At 46.1% G+C, this 16,439-nt stretch overlaps 1 protein-coding gene across 5 annotated transcripts in view; it reads left to right on the forward strand.

Annotated features, from left to right (window-relative positions):
* Positions 1-16,439, forward strand: part of Ldlrad3 (low density lipoprotein receptor class A domain containing 3) — a 252,219-nt gene that overhangs the window by 125,247 nt on the left and 110,533 nt on the right. For 4 of the 5 annotated variants that reach the window (XM_013075005.3, XM_021264343.2, XM_021264353.2 and 1 more), the window contains one exon: positions 7,589-7,723. The exons of the other annotated variant lie outside the window; for it this stretch is intronic. In XM_013075005.3, the coding sequence (XP_012930459.3) occupies positions 7,589-7,723 (135 nt within the window). The remainder of the gene's footprint in view (positions 1-7,588; positions 7,724-16,439) is intronic. 5 annotated transcript variants of the gene reach the window in all.

Below are 16,439 nucleotides of genomic sequence, written 5' to 3' on the forward strand. Positions count from 1 at the left end.
ACTAATAAGTCAAAGGGCTAACTGAGGAAGACAGGCAGACTTGAGCAACCACTGTCCCCAGTCAAGATGTGTTCTTAACGTACAGAGGTCTTGGTCGTCTCGTGTGCAGATGTGACCTGTGGAGTAAATTTGGCTTCTCATTGTTCATTAACTCCAACTCCTACTTTCTTGCAGATTCTCATTCCCCTTCCACAATCCCTATGTCAGACCCCATGTGAGTAACTGCTGGGGATGTGGGGTGGATCAGATGCAGACTCTGGCCTGCTGGAGCTCACACTCAAGTAGGAGAGACAAATACATATGTACCAGTAACTTCAATGTGGAACTGACAAATGGGAGTGCTATGGGAATCGGTGATGGGAGATATTGGGGTTGGGGGGCGGTGTTGGGGTAAATGAGCTGAGAAGGATGGGAAGTCCCGTAGGCCATTTCAGACTCAGGGCCCAGGCAAAGCTGGTGGTATGCGCACTGCCCAGGGCACATGATCCCCTTCCTTGGCTGATAGTGAGCACTTACTGCGTGAGACCTCTTTCTGTATGCTTTATCTGGTGACCTCATTGTAGGTAGAATCATTATCCCCACATTATGCATGCTGTGGTTTATACCTGGATGCCCCCACAAAGCCTCATGTGCTCAGAGGCAGGGCCTGTGGAAGATGATTGGGTTATGAGGCACCACTGCTGCTGGCTTGGTCAGAAAAAGCGGTCATTGGGGGTGTGACCCGGAAGGGTTTACTGCTGCCCTTGGCTCCACCCTTCGTCTCTGTCTGCTTCCTGTCTACCATGAGGTGAGCAGCTATTCCTGTACCATGCTTCCTGGTCACCGTGCCATGAGCAGCTGTCCTCTGCCTAGGCCTTTCCACCATTCCTTCCTGCCCTGGAACTGGCAAATGGTGGACTGAAACATGAACCATAATAAACCTCTCCTCCATGAAATCGTTGGTGTTAGGTATTGTGTCTCAACACAGTGATGAGGAAACTAAGACAGTACACAAGGAGACAGAGATCTGGAACGGTTAAGTAACATGTCCTAGTCATAATTAGTAAGTGGCAAAGTTGCAGTATCAACCCAGGCAGTATAAACTCAAGTTCAAACTCTTAACCACTATACTAATATTATCCCCCATAACAATGATTACTATTAAAAGAGTATATTGAGCACCTACAATGGACTGTGCACTGTTTTCTTTATTGTACATGCATCATCTCATTTAATTTTCACAAAATCTTTTGTTGTTCTAATTTTTTAGAAATAACTTTTTTTTTTGGTACCAGGGATCAAACTTGGGTCCTTGTGCTTTTGAGGCTTTTTTTTTTTTTTTTTTTTTTGGTACTGGGGATCGAACTTAGGTCCTTCTGCTTGCAAGGCAGGAGGTGGAACCACTGAGCTAAATCCCTGGCCCCTTTTGTGCTTTTGAGGCAGGTGGTGGAACTGAGCTAAATCCCTGGCCCTGCTTTTTTTTTTCTCCAAAATCTTTTGATATAGGCACAAACTCCCCCTACACACACACACACACACACACACACACACACACACACACACTTCACAGGTGAGGAAATTGCAGAAGTTAAAATAATTTTCTCAGTGCCAGAACTAGCAAGTGGTTGGAGCTGAAATTTGAGGCCAGGTGGACTTCACAGCCTCACTCTGATTATGACCATTTGGAATTGTCACTGGGGCACATGATGAGGCGTCAAGACCTTGGGGTTCTATTTTATGCCCAGTGAGGAGGAGCTGGCATTGAGCAAGGGCAGGGTGAGGAAGGTGACATCAGGTGAGCCTGGTACCTGGGGAGCTGGGACATCCCGCACCTTTAATAGAAATGAGACCACAGGAAGAGGAGAGGTAGGTGCAGAGGGCAGGACGTGAGTGTCAGATACTCGAGTTTGAGGTGAGTGGGTTCAGCTGAGGGTCTGCGAGGTGTCAGGAGAAGTTGCTGACCGCCTCAAGGGGGCCTGAGTAGCCATCCCCAGAAAGGCAGCAGTTTAAGCAGTGGAGGGGACTTGTTTCCTGGAAATGGCAGGTTGGGTGCTGCAGTGGACAACAATGCTCAGGAAACTGATGAAACAGGAGGAGGCAGACTACCATTGCTTATGAATCTGAGTTCTGCCAGCAGCCCTGTGTGACACTGAAATAGTTTTGCAAATGAAAATCCTCAGAGTCCTTAGAGGTGGGGAAAAGGCAGGCAGGATGAAGCAACCTGTGTGCCCAGAGCGGTGGCTCTTTTCTCTTCCTCAGACTTGGGAGAGGTTTTGGCTCCGGAGCATGGCTGCCCTCGGGCCAGGTCCTGTCTTGTGGGGCCAGGGCTGCTGAGGGCCCTTTGAGCAGACTGTGAAGAGGGTGTCCAACCTGCGGCACACTCCAAGCAGCGGAGGAAGCAGGGCCTGCAGCTCTGGAGCCTTTTGCAGGGAGAAGATGCTCGGTCACTGTTCCTTTTTTGTCTTTGTTTTCCTTTTTCTCCCCACTTTGGTACTGGGGATTGAACCTAGGGCCTTAATCCCTACACTTCCCAAAATGTCTTACTTCGAGATAAGGACTTACAAGTTGCTAAGTTGCTCGGGCTGGGCTCACACTTTTGATTCCCTTGCCTCACCCACCCTGATTGCTGCCACACAGAGCTGGGTCTCTGGTTTCCTGGGGCTGGGCAGCTTCCATCCTGGAAAAGGGGGTCTCAATGCAGCCCCCCCCCCCACACACACCCCCATCCCATTGCACAGTTTTCAGGGAAGGTTGGGCCGGGGAGAGAAAATCCCAGGGATGTCACCGCGAGTTAGGAAGTGAGTAGTGGCCACCCCAGGGCAAGGAGCAGGCGATTATTATGGCGGCTGGTGTTTTGTCAGGAACCCTTTGTGGTTGGAGAAGGGCCGATTTCACAGACTCGCAATGAATGAAAGAGAACTTTAACTTAGTCCTCCTGAGGCCTCATTTCCTGTCTTCGAGCTGGTCAGTTGCTTTTGGGTGACCACAGCAGTCCCTTGGTCCACTCCATTAGATGTGGTGGAAGTAGACGCCACCAGTGTAATGAACCACTGAGCGGTTCCCTCCCGGCAGAGAGAGACTGTTCTCTCTCCTGCATACTGTGAGCTGTGGAAACAGACCATTAGAGCTCTGTGTAATAATACCCACAGAGCTTTTGAGCCTACAATTGAGTTTTTAAAGTCAACTCCACAGACAATTTTCTCCACCTCCAGTGAAACAAATACTGTAAGATACAATGTTCCTCTCCATAGTTAACTGAGACACATTTTCCAGTGACTCGTAAGCCTTTGCAAGGACAAAGAAAGCAAACATTTGAAGCACACTAAATATTGCTAAAAGGTCCCAAACATAGCATCCTAAGTACACAGTATCTCTTGCCCAGTCTGAGCTGCTCAGGAAGGAGTTGGTATTTACGAGTCCTGGGCCAGTTCCCATGGCCACAAAGGTCCCTCAGCCTGAGTGCTACCTGCCCAAAGCTTCCCGCACTGGGCCTTGGAGGCCCCTGTCCACCAGCTCTGCAGTCAGACTGTGGACGCCCTGGGAGACACAGAAGGAAGCTTGGGCTGCCTGGGGTCTTTGGGAAATCTGCTCAGTAACCAAACATGGACACCACTCAAGCCGCCGGGGACCGGTGTCTCTCGGAGACATTCTGCATCTTGGCTTCATCATCGTTGGCCTTTTTTGGTAGCACCTCAAGGTCATGTTTTAGGAACATTAATTTTTCAGACCTAGCTGTGATACATAGTTGTCTTTGGCTCCTTTAGAGTTTTCTGGGCTCTTTTGAAACTGTCTTAGGCTTTTGGAATTCTTGTAATTGTTGGTTTTTTTAAAATTTTATTTTAGCTTTTCTGTTCCCTCCCATAGTTGCCAACCTTTACTTCTTGCTGCCAGTTGGTCTGTGAGGTGGTAGGCAGCCTCTGCTCTCTCGTAGCTTGCTTTCTCCTTGAGAAGTGGAACACAAAGCTCATAGACCCTGAGGGAGGAAAAGACAGGGGCATGACAAGTTGCTAAATTCCCCAGGCTGGGCTCAAATTTGGGATCCTCCTGCCTCATATTTTATATGTGGCCCATGACAATTTACTTGGTGCAGCCTGGTTTAGGCAAGCCAGGCATTTCCAACCCACAGGGCCACAGGTGGGAACACTACTAAGGTATTCCATTGTAACGAATAACACATTATATCTATGCTCTCATTGGTGAACATTGGTAATTTTTCTGTTTTATACACAGTGGCTTCTGTAAACATTTTTGTTTCTTCATGGATCTCTCTAGAGTCTGCAATAGCTGGAAGTGAAGTTACTGTGCTGTAGGCTATATGCCCCTCCAACCTTACTAGATATTACTTAATTTGTCTCCAAGGTAGAGCTACCAATTTGCACTCCCACTCGGTCCATGAGATCTGCCTCCATATCCTTACCAACAACCCTTATTTAAGACATCAAATGTGGTCAATCTGACACTCAGAAAGTGACCATCATTACCAGTGACGGTGCACATGTTCCTTCAAGTTTTTATTTACCATTTGCCATTGCTCTTGTGTGAATTGGATGACCGCGTCCTTTACCCATTTTTCTACTGAGTTGTCTTTTGCTTTGCAGTTATAAGAGTTCTTCACATATACTGGCTATGCAACCTTTGGTTATAGGCATTAAAACCAGTCCATGACTTGGTTTTCAAACATACATATAAAAATATAGACACATGTAGTATGTATGTATCCATATGTAAATTTACACACAAATGATTTTTTTCCTTGGGAAACTCTGAAAAGCTAGAAGAAGTCAGCAGGGATAATTCAGCTCAGTCTTTCCACTAGCATGTTTACGGAAGCTTCCCACCACCCATCTTGGAGCAATTAGAATGTCTTTCCAGGGCTGTCCTTTTGAGTGAGCTGATTGTAACTGATTCTTTGGCTCTGTAGATGTGACCCGCAAGGTCCCCGGGAAGCTGAAGGCCACTGTGGTGAGAGGCTAATGGGCAGAAGGCTTTGCAGGGCTACCTTGGACAAAAACCAAATGCGATGTGTGGTTTTGGGTTTCCCTGTTTTGGTTTTAGCTGAAGTCAGACTTTGGTTTCAGCTTGATCAAGTCGAGCCATTCTCTGGCCCACAGTGATTTACATAATTAACTCTTCCATTTTTCAGGCCAGACTACTGTTGTTTGAATTGACACTGGTCCATTATCTGCTAAACTGAGAGGTCTGGCTTCCTTCATCCCTCTACTGTCTCTGACTTTTCAACTCAGACTTTCTAGGTTGAACAGTTTTTAAAATTCTGCAATCATTCTCTGACAGAGGAATTCCTTCTCTCTGAGCCTCTAATCTTACTCTTCTCCTAGTCACCAAACTCTCCAGCCCCTCTACACCAACTACATACAAGGGATGATCAAAAAATATAGTGAGAATGGTGTGTGCTTCAATAAAAACATTTATGGGCCGGGGATTTAGCTCAGTGGTTCCGCCACCTGCCTCACAAGTGCAAGGTCCCAAGTTCGATCCCGGGTACAAAAACAAAACAAAATGAAACATTTATTACGATAAAATTAATCTCCCTCAAACACTCGCCCTTGCTTCAAATATACTTATCCCATCATTCTTGCCGTTTTCTGAAGGAGTTCAGGAGATCTTTTGTGTCTTTGCAAGGTGTGATCAAAAACACAGTGAATGCTGCTGCAAGGTGCCATTCAATGGAAAAGCAGGCTCATAAAAAACATTATGGTGTGTCCTCATCCACCTTATTCACCAAATCTGGTACCATGCAACTTCTGGCTTTTCTGCAAGCAAAAAGACCATGAAAGGTAAATGTTTTGAATCAATTCAGAACATAGAGGCAGCTACAACAGTGCAACTAAAGACACTCATGAAAGAGGACTTCCAGAACCGCTTCAGAAGGTGGCAAGAATAATGGGATCAGTGTGTTCAAAATAAGGGGAATATTTTGAGTAGGATTAATGACAGTGTGTCTTTGTCTTACTGATACATTTTTAAACATTTAAATATTAACTGTGTTTTTAGTCAGACCTCTAATATGATCCCATGAGGTTTACCAGGTCCTTGTAGCTGAGAGTTCTGTGTGTCTCAGTAATAGCTCAGTGAAGCCTATAAAGTAGGCAGATGATAGCCTTCCCTTTGCTTCTGTGAGGGCCACCAAGAGATGCTGGGGCTAACCTGCCCCTGACCCCTGAGAGCTGGGCTTGACATCCACTCAGTGCTGGTCTCACCACACTGTACATCTCATCTGATGCTGAAATTAATGCCATAAATGATAGGATCAGTGTTCTGGGCTTGCTACTGACAAAGTCATACGGGGCCGGTGCTTAGCCCAGAAGGGCACCGCAACTGGTTTGATACTCTGCACTTGTCCTCAGTGCTTTTAATAATTTTGAACAGCAGACCCCACATTTTCAGTATGCCCTGTACCTTGCAAATTATGGAGCTGGTCCTGCCCATAGATAAAGCAGTCAAGGCTCAGAGAGCTGAAATAATTTGATCAAGATTGCACAGTGAATAAGTAGCAGAGCTGGGATTAGAGTCATTTCTACTTGCTGCTCCATTGATTGAAAACAGAGCCTGGAATGAGCATTTTTGGATTGTTGTGAGGAATGGGGAAAGGAGTACACTGTGCTGTAGAGAGGCTGTTTTTCTGCACATTTGCCTGTGTGTTAGGTAGCTTTGTGTTGACCTCACACTGGCCTTTTGCCACCCTTGTCCTTAAGGGCAGGATCTAGATCTGTTACTTCTTTTAAAGTCCCTGAAAGACCAAAGAAAAAGGAATTTCATGGCGTCTCATGGAGGAATTGCTCAGGAAATGATCAGTGACCACTGGGTTCATGGGACCTTTTCGGTAGCAAAGAAGAAATCGAGACCACTGAGTTTAGATCAATAAGTCATAAAGAATAAATGAGGAAGCTGGGTGCAGTGGAAGATGTCTGTAATCCTAGCTCTACTCAGGAGGCTGAGGCAGGAGGTTCACAAGTTCAAGGCCAGCCTAGGCAACTTAGCAATTTAGCAAGATCCAGTCTCAAAAAATAAAAAGCGGCAGGGGTTCAGTGATAGAGTGCTTGCCTGGCATGTACAAAGCCCTGGGTTCAATCTTTGGTACTGCCAAAAAAAACTTTTTAAGAATAATTGAGGACTTAGCAAGCTGGTCTATAGTGACGGATAGCTCTCGGGCCTGGCCCTCTGATCCCTTCCTGGGTGGCAGAGGTGCATGCACTGCTGCTCATCTACTTCAGGCATTGCTTTGTGTCTGTGTGTCTCCTTTGCCATCAACCTTTCTGGTCTTGATTCCCAGGAAAGAGTTGGTATGATTCAGATTCTGGCCGCCATGCAGTAGAGGCTGCAGACCAGTTCACAGTGACCCAGTCGGGTGAGGCAGTCACCTCCAGCCATGCCGACGGGATTTCAGGGCACTGCCATGGCCATCTGGGACAAGGGACACTAGACAGGAGGCAGAGTCACTGGCTGGCTCAGCTCCCAGGGTGGACTAGGCTGTGCATCTTAGTGGATGAACCTGCTGCTTCCTGAGCAGATCATACCTGCTGGAGGAGTTTCTGGGTACCCAGGGGACTCACCAGCTTCTCTGGTGACCTGCTCTGTTTCCCCTTCACAGCAGGAAACCCCCTGCTCTGCTCCACCGCCCGCTACCACTGCAGGAATGGCCTCTGCATCGATAAGAGCTTCCTCTGCGACGGGCAGAATAACTGCCAGGACAACAGCGATGAGGAGGGCTGCGAAAGTTCTCAAGGTAGGAGCCAATCAAGCTTTAAAACATAATTACAACCCAACAGGGCAGACACAGGAAGGAGGAAACAACACCCACACCCTCAGCGAGTTGGCAGCTGTGTTCTTTGTGTTTCTGACCTTGCAGGCCTTGTTGCATGGCCTTAACGATAATGTGTCTTTGGTATTCTTCATATATTAAGTGTCGTATGTATGTTTCCTTTTCAGAATTGCAGTGGGTCCCAGCCACATCTCATACTGTCTTGTTGCTCTCCTGTAGCTTTCTAAGTCATTACATTGTTGGGGGCCGTCCAAGTCCCTTCTTTGTATTAAATTACTTCTTTGGGATAAATTCTGCAGAGTAGGATGCCTGCCTCGGTCCTGGCTACATTTCACCATACAGCTGTTTGAAAAAAAAAAAATTTTTTTTTAAGTTCGCATTTCTGCTGGCATCATCTGTGCCTGTCATTTTTACTATAATATCACAGGCGTTCACTGCTGTTCTCTTTTCTTCCATTTTTGCCAACTTAGTTGTCAGGGAATGATTTGCATTTCTGCGATTTTGAGCAGAGTTAACGTTTCCCCCTTATGTTTACTTCACCTTTGTCTCCTCTTGTGTAAACTGCCTGCACCTATCAAGCCCTTGATTTCAGTGTTACTTTATAGAAGCTGGAGGATGGAAGGTTGAGCTTTCTTAGGGAGCCTGGGGAGGATACATGGGGTTCATTCACTGACTCTTGTGCAATAAACATGCATTTCTTCAAAGATTAAGATTAACTACAAAAGTTTTAAAATGTGTGCCTATTTTAGGGTATCCTAAGGAATGTGTATTTTTAATGTCATAAACTGATATTATAGGTATGTAATCTTTACTTCAATCCCTTAATAATATTATATGGCTGTGATTCACCCATGTCATTGATTGCTTGTTGGTAGAGTTTATTTGTTTTGACTGTTACTTGGTATTCTGCTCTGTGACTGCCACAGTTTACAGATTTAATAAAACTATAAAGAGACAAACAAAAATGAAGGTTAATTGGTTACTTATATGTTGGGAGGTAGGATACATGGGATAAGTCGCATGGAGAGAGATGCAGGTTATTTTCAGGGTCCTGGCTTCTGTTTTTTATAGTACTTATTATGTTATCAAAAGTGAATGAAAGCACTGGACATGGTGGTACACACCTGTAAACCCAGCATTCTGGAAAGCTGAGGCAGGAGTATTGTAAGTTCAAACCTAGAGTGACTTAGCAAGACCCTGTCTCAAAGGGGATAGGATCTAGCTCAATGTGAAGATGCTGGGTTCAATTACCAGTACAAAAAAAAGTGAATGAATGAATCAACAAATGGGCCTACAAACATTGGTGAGAGTGAGCCACAAAGCAGGTGTTACCATGATCAATCCAAATCTGTATGTGGGAGGACTACAGAAAAGACAGAATGTATATCAGCATAGACTTGGCCAGAATTCACACAGCAAACATCAAGGGGGGTGAGTCTTAGTAGAATCAGTTTCTGATTGTCCTTGCTGGAAAATTGCCTTCTTGGGTCTTCTCTTCCTTCACCAGTGTTCTCAAATTTATGATCTTCATCCAGGAAGAGCAGCGACACTTGGGAACTCTGGAAATGCAGATGCTGGGGTCCCGTGCCAGACCCTCTGAGTCAGCCAGGAGGCCAGGCCCAGCCATCTCTGTTTTATTTAGCAAACATCAAAGGATTCTGCTGCATACTGAAGTCCGAGAGCCACTGCTCTACACTAACCTTAGAGAGCTTTTTCATCTTGTCATTTGCCTAGGAATTTCTGACCTTCTGGGTATTGCTGAACTTTACAGAGTCAGGTTTTTATAAACCAGAACATATGCCAAACTATAGCCAAAGATAGATACCAAGTGGGGGCCAACAATCACACAGTCAGGTAAATATTAGTGTCGGCAGAAGGGATTAAGGACATTTTTATATAAATATTGTTTCTTACATAGTTTCTGGTGTGTCTTAGATTGACTTACGGTGTCCTGAGATGTTTAGTGAAAGAGCCGCTGAGTCTTAAGACCTGAAGGTGAGGGATGCACATTCTTCCTGAGCCTATTTGGGTGTTTTGTTGAGGCAGATCTCTGCTTGCCCTTCAGAACTAGTTGCTCTATAGGCTAGTTGAAGTTAGAGTTCTTAAATTCTGCCTTTCTCCTTATTCCACTATCAAAATACAAAATTTGTAGAAGACATTGGATGCATGCATAATGGAGCCCAACTCTTGACAGACACTGAAGTAGGAGCAGACTTCCTTAGAATCTCAGCTTTGTGCCTTCCCTACCCAAATATTGTCTCCATAGACCATAAGCTATAGGCTCAGGTGCTCCCATCTCCCTTACTCTCTGGCTGGCCCCCTGCTGTCTCTAATGGAGGCCAGCTGGTGGGTCATCTGCTGCTCTCTGCAGAGGACCATGTGGCCAGGAGCTGGGACACCCTTGACCAGTAGCCTAACCAGCAGCTGCATGATGATTTTCAAAGAGACCCTGAGCCAGGGCCAAGCCACTCCTGGATTTCTGTCCCTCACAAAGTGAGAGAACAAATGCTTGCTTTTATAAGCCTCTAAGTTTCAGGGTACTTTGCTACACTGTATTAGATAATGAGCCCATTGAATACCCCTCAGTAGATGCCAGGTCTTGTTCTAGTCACCAGGAGTTGCTGATGACTTAAGCCATGGTGACCAGTGAGACTTACAGAGGGAGTTCACATGGGGATTAATAAGAAGCAGAAACTGGGAGCACAGACTAGACATCAGGCACCGTTTTCAGCCTTCTGCTTGTATTTTCCCTTCTGTTCTCATGAAGTCCTCCCAAGATAGGTGCTCTTAAGCACCCTCATATTCTGAATGAAGAAACTGAGGAATATGGAGGTCATCCCTTGACTGAGTCCACACAATGAGGAAGTGGCTAGTGGTGGAGCCAGGATGGGAACTTGTCTGATGTATGGATGGGTGCTTTATCAGTCACTTTGTTGTCTCTGGGACAAGGTACCTGACACCTGCAATTTGAAGGAAGAGAGATTTATTTTGGCACATGATTTTAGAGAGTTCAGTTCCTGGTCAGCTGACTCGGAAGCAGAAACAGCATGGTGGAAAGGCATGGTGGAGGAATGATGCTCAACCTGTGGCAGCCAGAAAACAGAACAAGCCCTTGCTGATCACACCTCATTCCCTCAGGGCTCACCTCCTAACAGCACATTCACTGTGCTTAATCCACTGATGAGTAGTGCCACCACGACCCAATCACCTTCCAGAGCCCTGCTTCTGAACACATGAGACTTTGGAGGAACATTCTAGATCTAAACTGTAACAGGTGCTCTTTATCACCCTGGATGCCAGCATCTGATGTCACTAACCTGGCCTGGAACTCCAGGAAGTTGGCCCAACCCTTGGTGCTGGAGCTCAAGGATGGGGTGTGAAAACTTGAAAACTGGTACTCCTCTCTCTTTGTGCTCAGGGTTCCCTTAAGTTCAAAAGAATGATATGCTGTCCAGCTTCCTGCCTCCCAAGGGATGCTAAGAGAGTGAGCTTTTCTCAAGAAGGGTTTTGTCATTTGGCTGTCGTGTCCTTATCTCGCTTGCTGTGTCCTGGTGGTAAGGATTTGGAAGGCTGGCTGTGAGGTTTGGCACCTCCTCAGAAGCTAACAGTGACAGCTCTGTCTTGTCAGAAGTGTGTGTGTGTGTGTTTGTGTGTGTGTGTGTGTGTACATGAGTATGTACAGTCCTCAAGTTGGGCACTTTTGTCAGTGGGTAGGTAATAGAAGGGCAGCTGGGTGCCGTCCATATACTAGGTCCTGTTGTGCATGCTGGAGTCTTGGCCACTTGTTGAATTGTATTCTTTTCCCACCTCAAACTTCATATATTGAGGTCCTACACCACCCCAGGACCTCAGAACGTCACCTTATTTAGAGATAGGGTCATTACAGATGTAACTAGTTAAGATTTGATGCTACTGGAGTAGGTGGAGTAAGGCAGCCTCTAATCTAATATGACTGGTGTCCTTATGTGAAGAGAAATTTGGACACAGACATAGACACAGAGGGACTGTCATATTAACATGAAGGTAAAAGTTGAGATGTCACTCACACCAGAGATGGCCACGAGAAGCCAGGAGAGAGGCACAGAACAGATTGTCCTTCACAACCCTTGGAAGGAGCCAGCTCTGTCTGCTGACACTGTGATCTTGGTCTTCCAGCCTCCACAGTCATGACACAATAGACTTCTGTTGCTTAAGCCCCCAGTCACCAGGCCTGGTGGTGCATAGCTGTATTCCCAGCACTCTGAGTTCATCCCCCAGTGCTGCAAAACAAAATTTAAAGCCCCCAGGCTGTGGTCCTCTGTTACAGCAGCCCTAGTAAAGTAATACAACTCCCATAACGTGACATTCAAACAGGGCACAGCCACACCCTCAGTCAAGACTGAAGTAGGAGCAGAGATGGGCAATTTCGGAGTGATCTGAATGCAAGAACAAAGTGAGACGGAAACCCAAGGGAGACATGGAGGACCCTGTGCACTTTGAGAAGACTCCTGTTGTGAAAAAGTGCTGATCTGCCTGCTGGGTAGGGGTTGGTGGAGCCAAGCTGGGTGAGTGGACCCCTCCCAGGCTATATTTTAAGCTGTTCATTTCTGTACGTGCTATTTGGGCCTCCTTGACTCTGTCTACACCCCAGCCCTGGCACTGAGTCATTGTCGACACTGCAGCCCTGCAACCTCTCTATATCAGTAACATCTCTGCCTTCTGGGCACCTTTAAGCCTGGACTCGGGTCTACCATGCTCCATTCTCATGCCCCAGCCAACATAAATGACCTCTGTGACCACCAGGATGTACTGCTGCAGCCTGGGTTTAAGTGGATAATATAGGACTGGCTGGCGGAAGCAAGGAGAAGGCTTTCTGTGGCTGCTAAAGAGGGCTCACCAATCCAGGCCTCTGGCACTCACTCCATGGGTTCTACATTTCACCCATTGCCACTGGGGGCGTGATGTGTTCGTTGAGGACAATGTCCCTCAGCTTTAGCTGAAATCTGATGAAATGTGGAATTGCGTGACCCTCAACCTTGTCCTACCCTTTACCTTATCCACATGGGGTCTGTGATGGACTGACTAGATTCTCATTCCCAGTTCTTCTCTCTCCTTTTCCCTGTGGCCTGACAGAGTGGCCAGGGGAAATGCCCCTACTCTGAGAATCCTGGGCTTGCTTTAACTATGGAATATGGCCAGGTATAATGAGATCAGAGGGTGAAATGTGCTTGCACCCATGGGCCTGGTCTCTTGCCTGTCTGTGATCTGCCATGAGAAGATCTTGCCTTGAGGAACCATTGATCCCTGGAGCGTGTAGTCGCTTGTGAACAGACCTGAACCCATCTCATGGCCTGGGATCAGTCCACACCAAGGCCATGAGAGTTACAGCCAACCTGCAAACCCAGGAGAAAGCAATACAGCTTTGCTGAGATTGTAGGGTTTGTTTGTCATGAAGCATAACTGACAGATGTTTTAGCCTCAAGATACATCTGTGTGACTGCATGTGTTTACTAGATATTTACTGATTGCTGCTCTGTGCGGGCACTGTTCTCAAGGGACACGGGCATATCACGTTTTCCAAATGATGTTAAATCTTAAAATGCTATCAAGGATTTTGTAAATAGATTTATTCCAGGGTGACCTGTTCTCTAGCTGTGACCTTACCACTTCAAGTGGATGTCATTTGAATAAATTGGGTATGGCAAAAGATCAATAAAAATTTTTTTAAGAGTTAAAGTTGCCGAGTGTAAGATCCACTGTTATTTTATGTTTCATTGAGAAAGAAAAAACACTGACCATTAAATTACAATGCACTATTGAGTCTAAGATGCATCTCAATTTCAAATGTTAAAATGTGGTGGAATGTGTATCTTAGAATTGAAGAGGGATTATAGAGAACACGACAAGGGCATTCTCTGCGCTCATGGAACTTGTGCTCCACAGGAAGAATGACAGGCATTACATGGGTCGCTGGGTGGAGAATGTGTTACAAAGCAAAGGCAGGGCACTTTGGACAGGAGTGGCAGGGCCATCTGCCAGGTGTCAAGGTCTTCTTGACAAAGTGATACTGCACTTGAATCTGGAAGGATGGGGAGGAGTTAGCAGGACAAGAGGGGACAGTAGGTGGGCGGTCCTTCTGGGCTGAGAGGATGGCAAGCCAGCAGCTCCAGAGGTGAGAAACAGCAGGTGCATGTGAGGAGCAGACATCCACATGGCTACCCTGTGGTGGATGCGGAAAATCCAGAGCTGGAGGATCCTTAAAGCAGTAAAAAGAGGTTTTACTTAGGAAAGCTGTTGCAGCAGGAGAAAAAGAGACCTTAGTGTAGTCACCTCTCAGATTCCATAGGAGACTGGTTCCAGAACCTTCCAAGGATGCAGAAATTCCAACGTGCTCAAGTCTGTTAAATAAGGTGGCAAAATCCTTGCATATAAATTATGCACATCCTCCCTTATACTTTAAACTGTCTTTAGACTACTTATCATGCCTATCTGTACAATTGCAATGTAAATAGTTACTATATGCTGTATTGTATTGACATCTGTTTATGTTCAATACAGATATAGTTGTTGTGGAATATTTTTAATCTGCACTTGATGAATCCATGGATACAGAACCTGAGGATCCAGAGAGGCAACCGTATAGAACCGGGCCCAATTAAAATACAACAAGAAGGGCCGGGGATTTAGCTCAGTGGTTCCACTGCCTGCCTCGCAAGTGCAAGGTCCTGAGTTCGATCGCCGGTACCAAAAAAAACAACAACAGCAACAACAAGAAAATGGGGGAATTTATAGCCACGGGGCAGGCTTGGGGTCAGTGGATTCAAGTAAGTGAAGAAACATCAGGGCTGAGGAGAGTCCAGCTAAACCTATTTACCAGGCTTCTTGCTGAAGGAGGCCAAAGTGATTGGACATCATTTGTAATATGGTGGAGCATAAGGAGCCCAATGAGATACCCAGGATGATGGGAGTTCCCACTAAACTGACTTAGCAGGATTCTCACTAAAAGTGGACATTGCAGAGAGGAATCCAGAAGCCCAATGTTCTGGGCCCAGTGGAGAAGGGAGTTCAGAAGAGCCTGGGTAGAGTTTGGCCGAAGAGAGAAGCTTCATTATGGGCAGGAAGGGGTAGCCTGCAAGGATGCTGCAGTGGTCCACAGTGGCCCATCTGTGAGCTGGTGGCCGGTGAAGGATGTGGAACTTTCTCCTGTGGACAGTGGGAGGTCACGTGAACCAGAAGGCAGTGACAGGGCAGTAACTTGGGTCAAAGCTTCAGGAGGTATCAGGCTGGAATTGCCAAGGTTTGATGACAGACTGGAAGAGGGCAGCAAGGGATGGAAATAGCCCATGCACATCACCATGGGGACACTAATTTTACAGAGCTGGAGGATGAGGATCTGCTGAATTATTTTCCAGTTGTGCTTGCTTTTTGCCTTGCTGCTCTAAGCCCCCCACTAGCCTGCATAATTGAGAATAAAAAGAGCTTATGCTTTTGGAAGAGACCTTTGCTTTCTGTTGCCAAACGGATCCAAGTGACTGAGCAGCTAAAGGTAATTTCTGGGAAAATCACGGAGGGTATGGAATGAGAGAAGTGCTAGTTTTTAGTTTGGTTTTTCAAATACAGATTGAAAAGAGCTTTAGGAAAGAAAATAGTTGGTTTGGGGGAATCATAAAAAGTCACAACCTGGGGTTTGATGGGTGGTTAATATTTACAACGAGACTTGTAGTCACCCAGGGATGTTGAGGGGCCGCAGGAAGGAAGCATCACCTGAAAGAATTTGTTTAGCTGTACTCAGAATAAAACTGCTGGAGGTCTATTTAACAGGAGGGATGGGAAAGCCTTTTTTTCTGCTTTTAATTTAAGAATTTGAAAGCCCAGCTGGGCTTGGAAAGACAGAACTGCTGGCTCCATTGGAAGGAACAGAAGGAGGTTGGGAGAGGTTGATTGCTGCCTTTCTGTACCCATGAGGTTTTCTTCTTAGTAATTGTTTGCATCCTGAAGCTTCCTTTTCTTTAACCACTGCAGCAGGAGTGTGAAGATTTCCCAAACACCCCCCATTTAAAAGGAAATCAGAGTGATTCTATAGTCATGGCAGTAATTGCTTCCCGGTCTCCTAACCACCTTCATAGTCTGCAAAGCTTTTTTTTTTTTAAGCTTCTCCTGTTCCTGTCTTCCATAGATCACCTTTCTCTTCCCTCTCCTGGTCCTTGGCCTCCCCTGAGGAATAGCAGAGTCCAGCCTGGACACTTAGCCGAGGTTCCCACTCGTGAGGCAGAGGGACCATGTTTCAGGACAGTGGGATCAGATGTGGAGTTTGCTGTCTCTCTCCAAGGCTGCTCTATGAGTTTTTAGAGCCCGAAAGTTGCTCAGTCTTGCAAGGGAGAACCATAATGCCCCACTGATAATCACTCTGAAGTGTGATGGATACTGTAATAGAGGAACAAACAAGCAGATTGCTGTGGGAGCATGGAGCAGGTGAGGAATGACAGCTTTTGCTAGAGGAGTATGGTAAGGTTTCAAAGAAATGAAATTGCTGTCCAGTCATTAAGGATAAATAAAAATGAACTTGGATGCATCTACCCAGAGGGAATAATGTATTCAAAAGCAGGGCTGCTGTATGTCAAGAGTGAAGCATGCATGTGTGCATGTGTAGGGCAGGAAGATGTGACACTGTTAGATTGCGTTGAGGCTGGCTGGGGAGGAC

This window comes from Heterocephalus glaber, unplaced genomic scaffold (assembly GCF_053883595.1).
Source record: "Heterocephalus glaber isolate CG9 unplaced genomic scaffold, H.glaber_assembly_v1.0 deba00000594, whole genome shotgun sequence".
NCBI lineage: Eukaryota > Metazoa > Chordata > Mammalia > Rodentia > Bathyergidae > Heterocephalus > Heterocephalus glaber.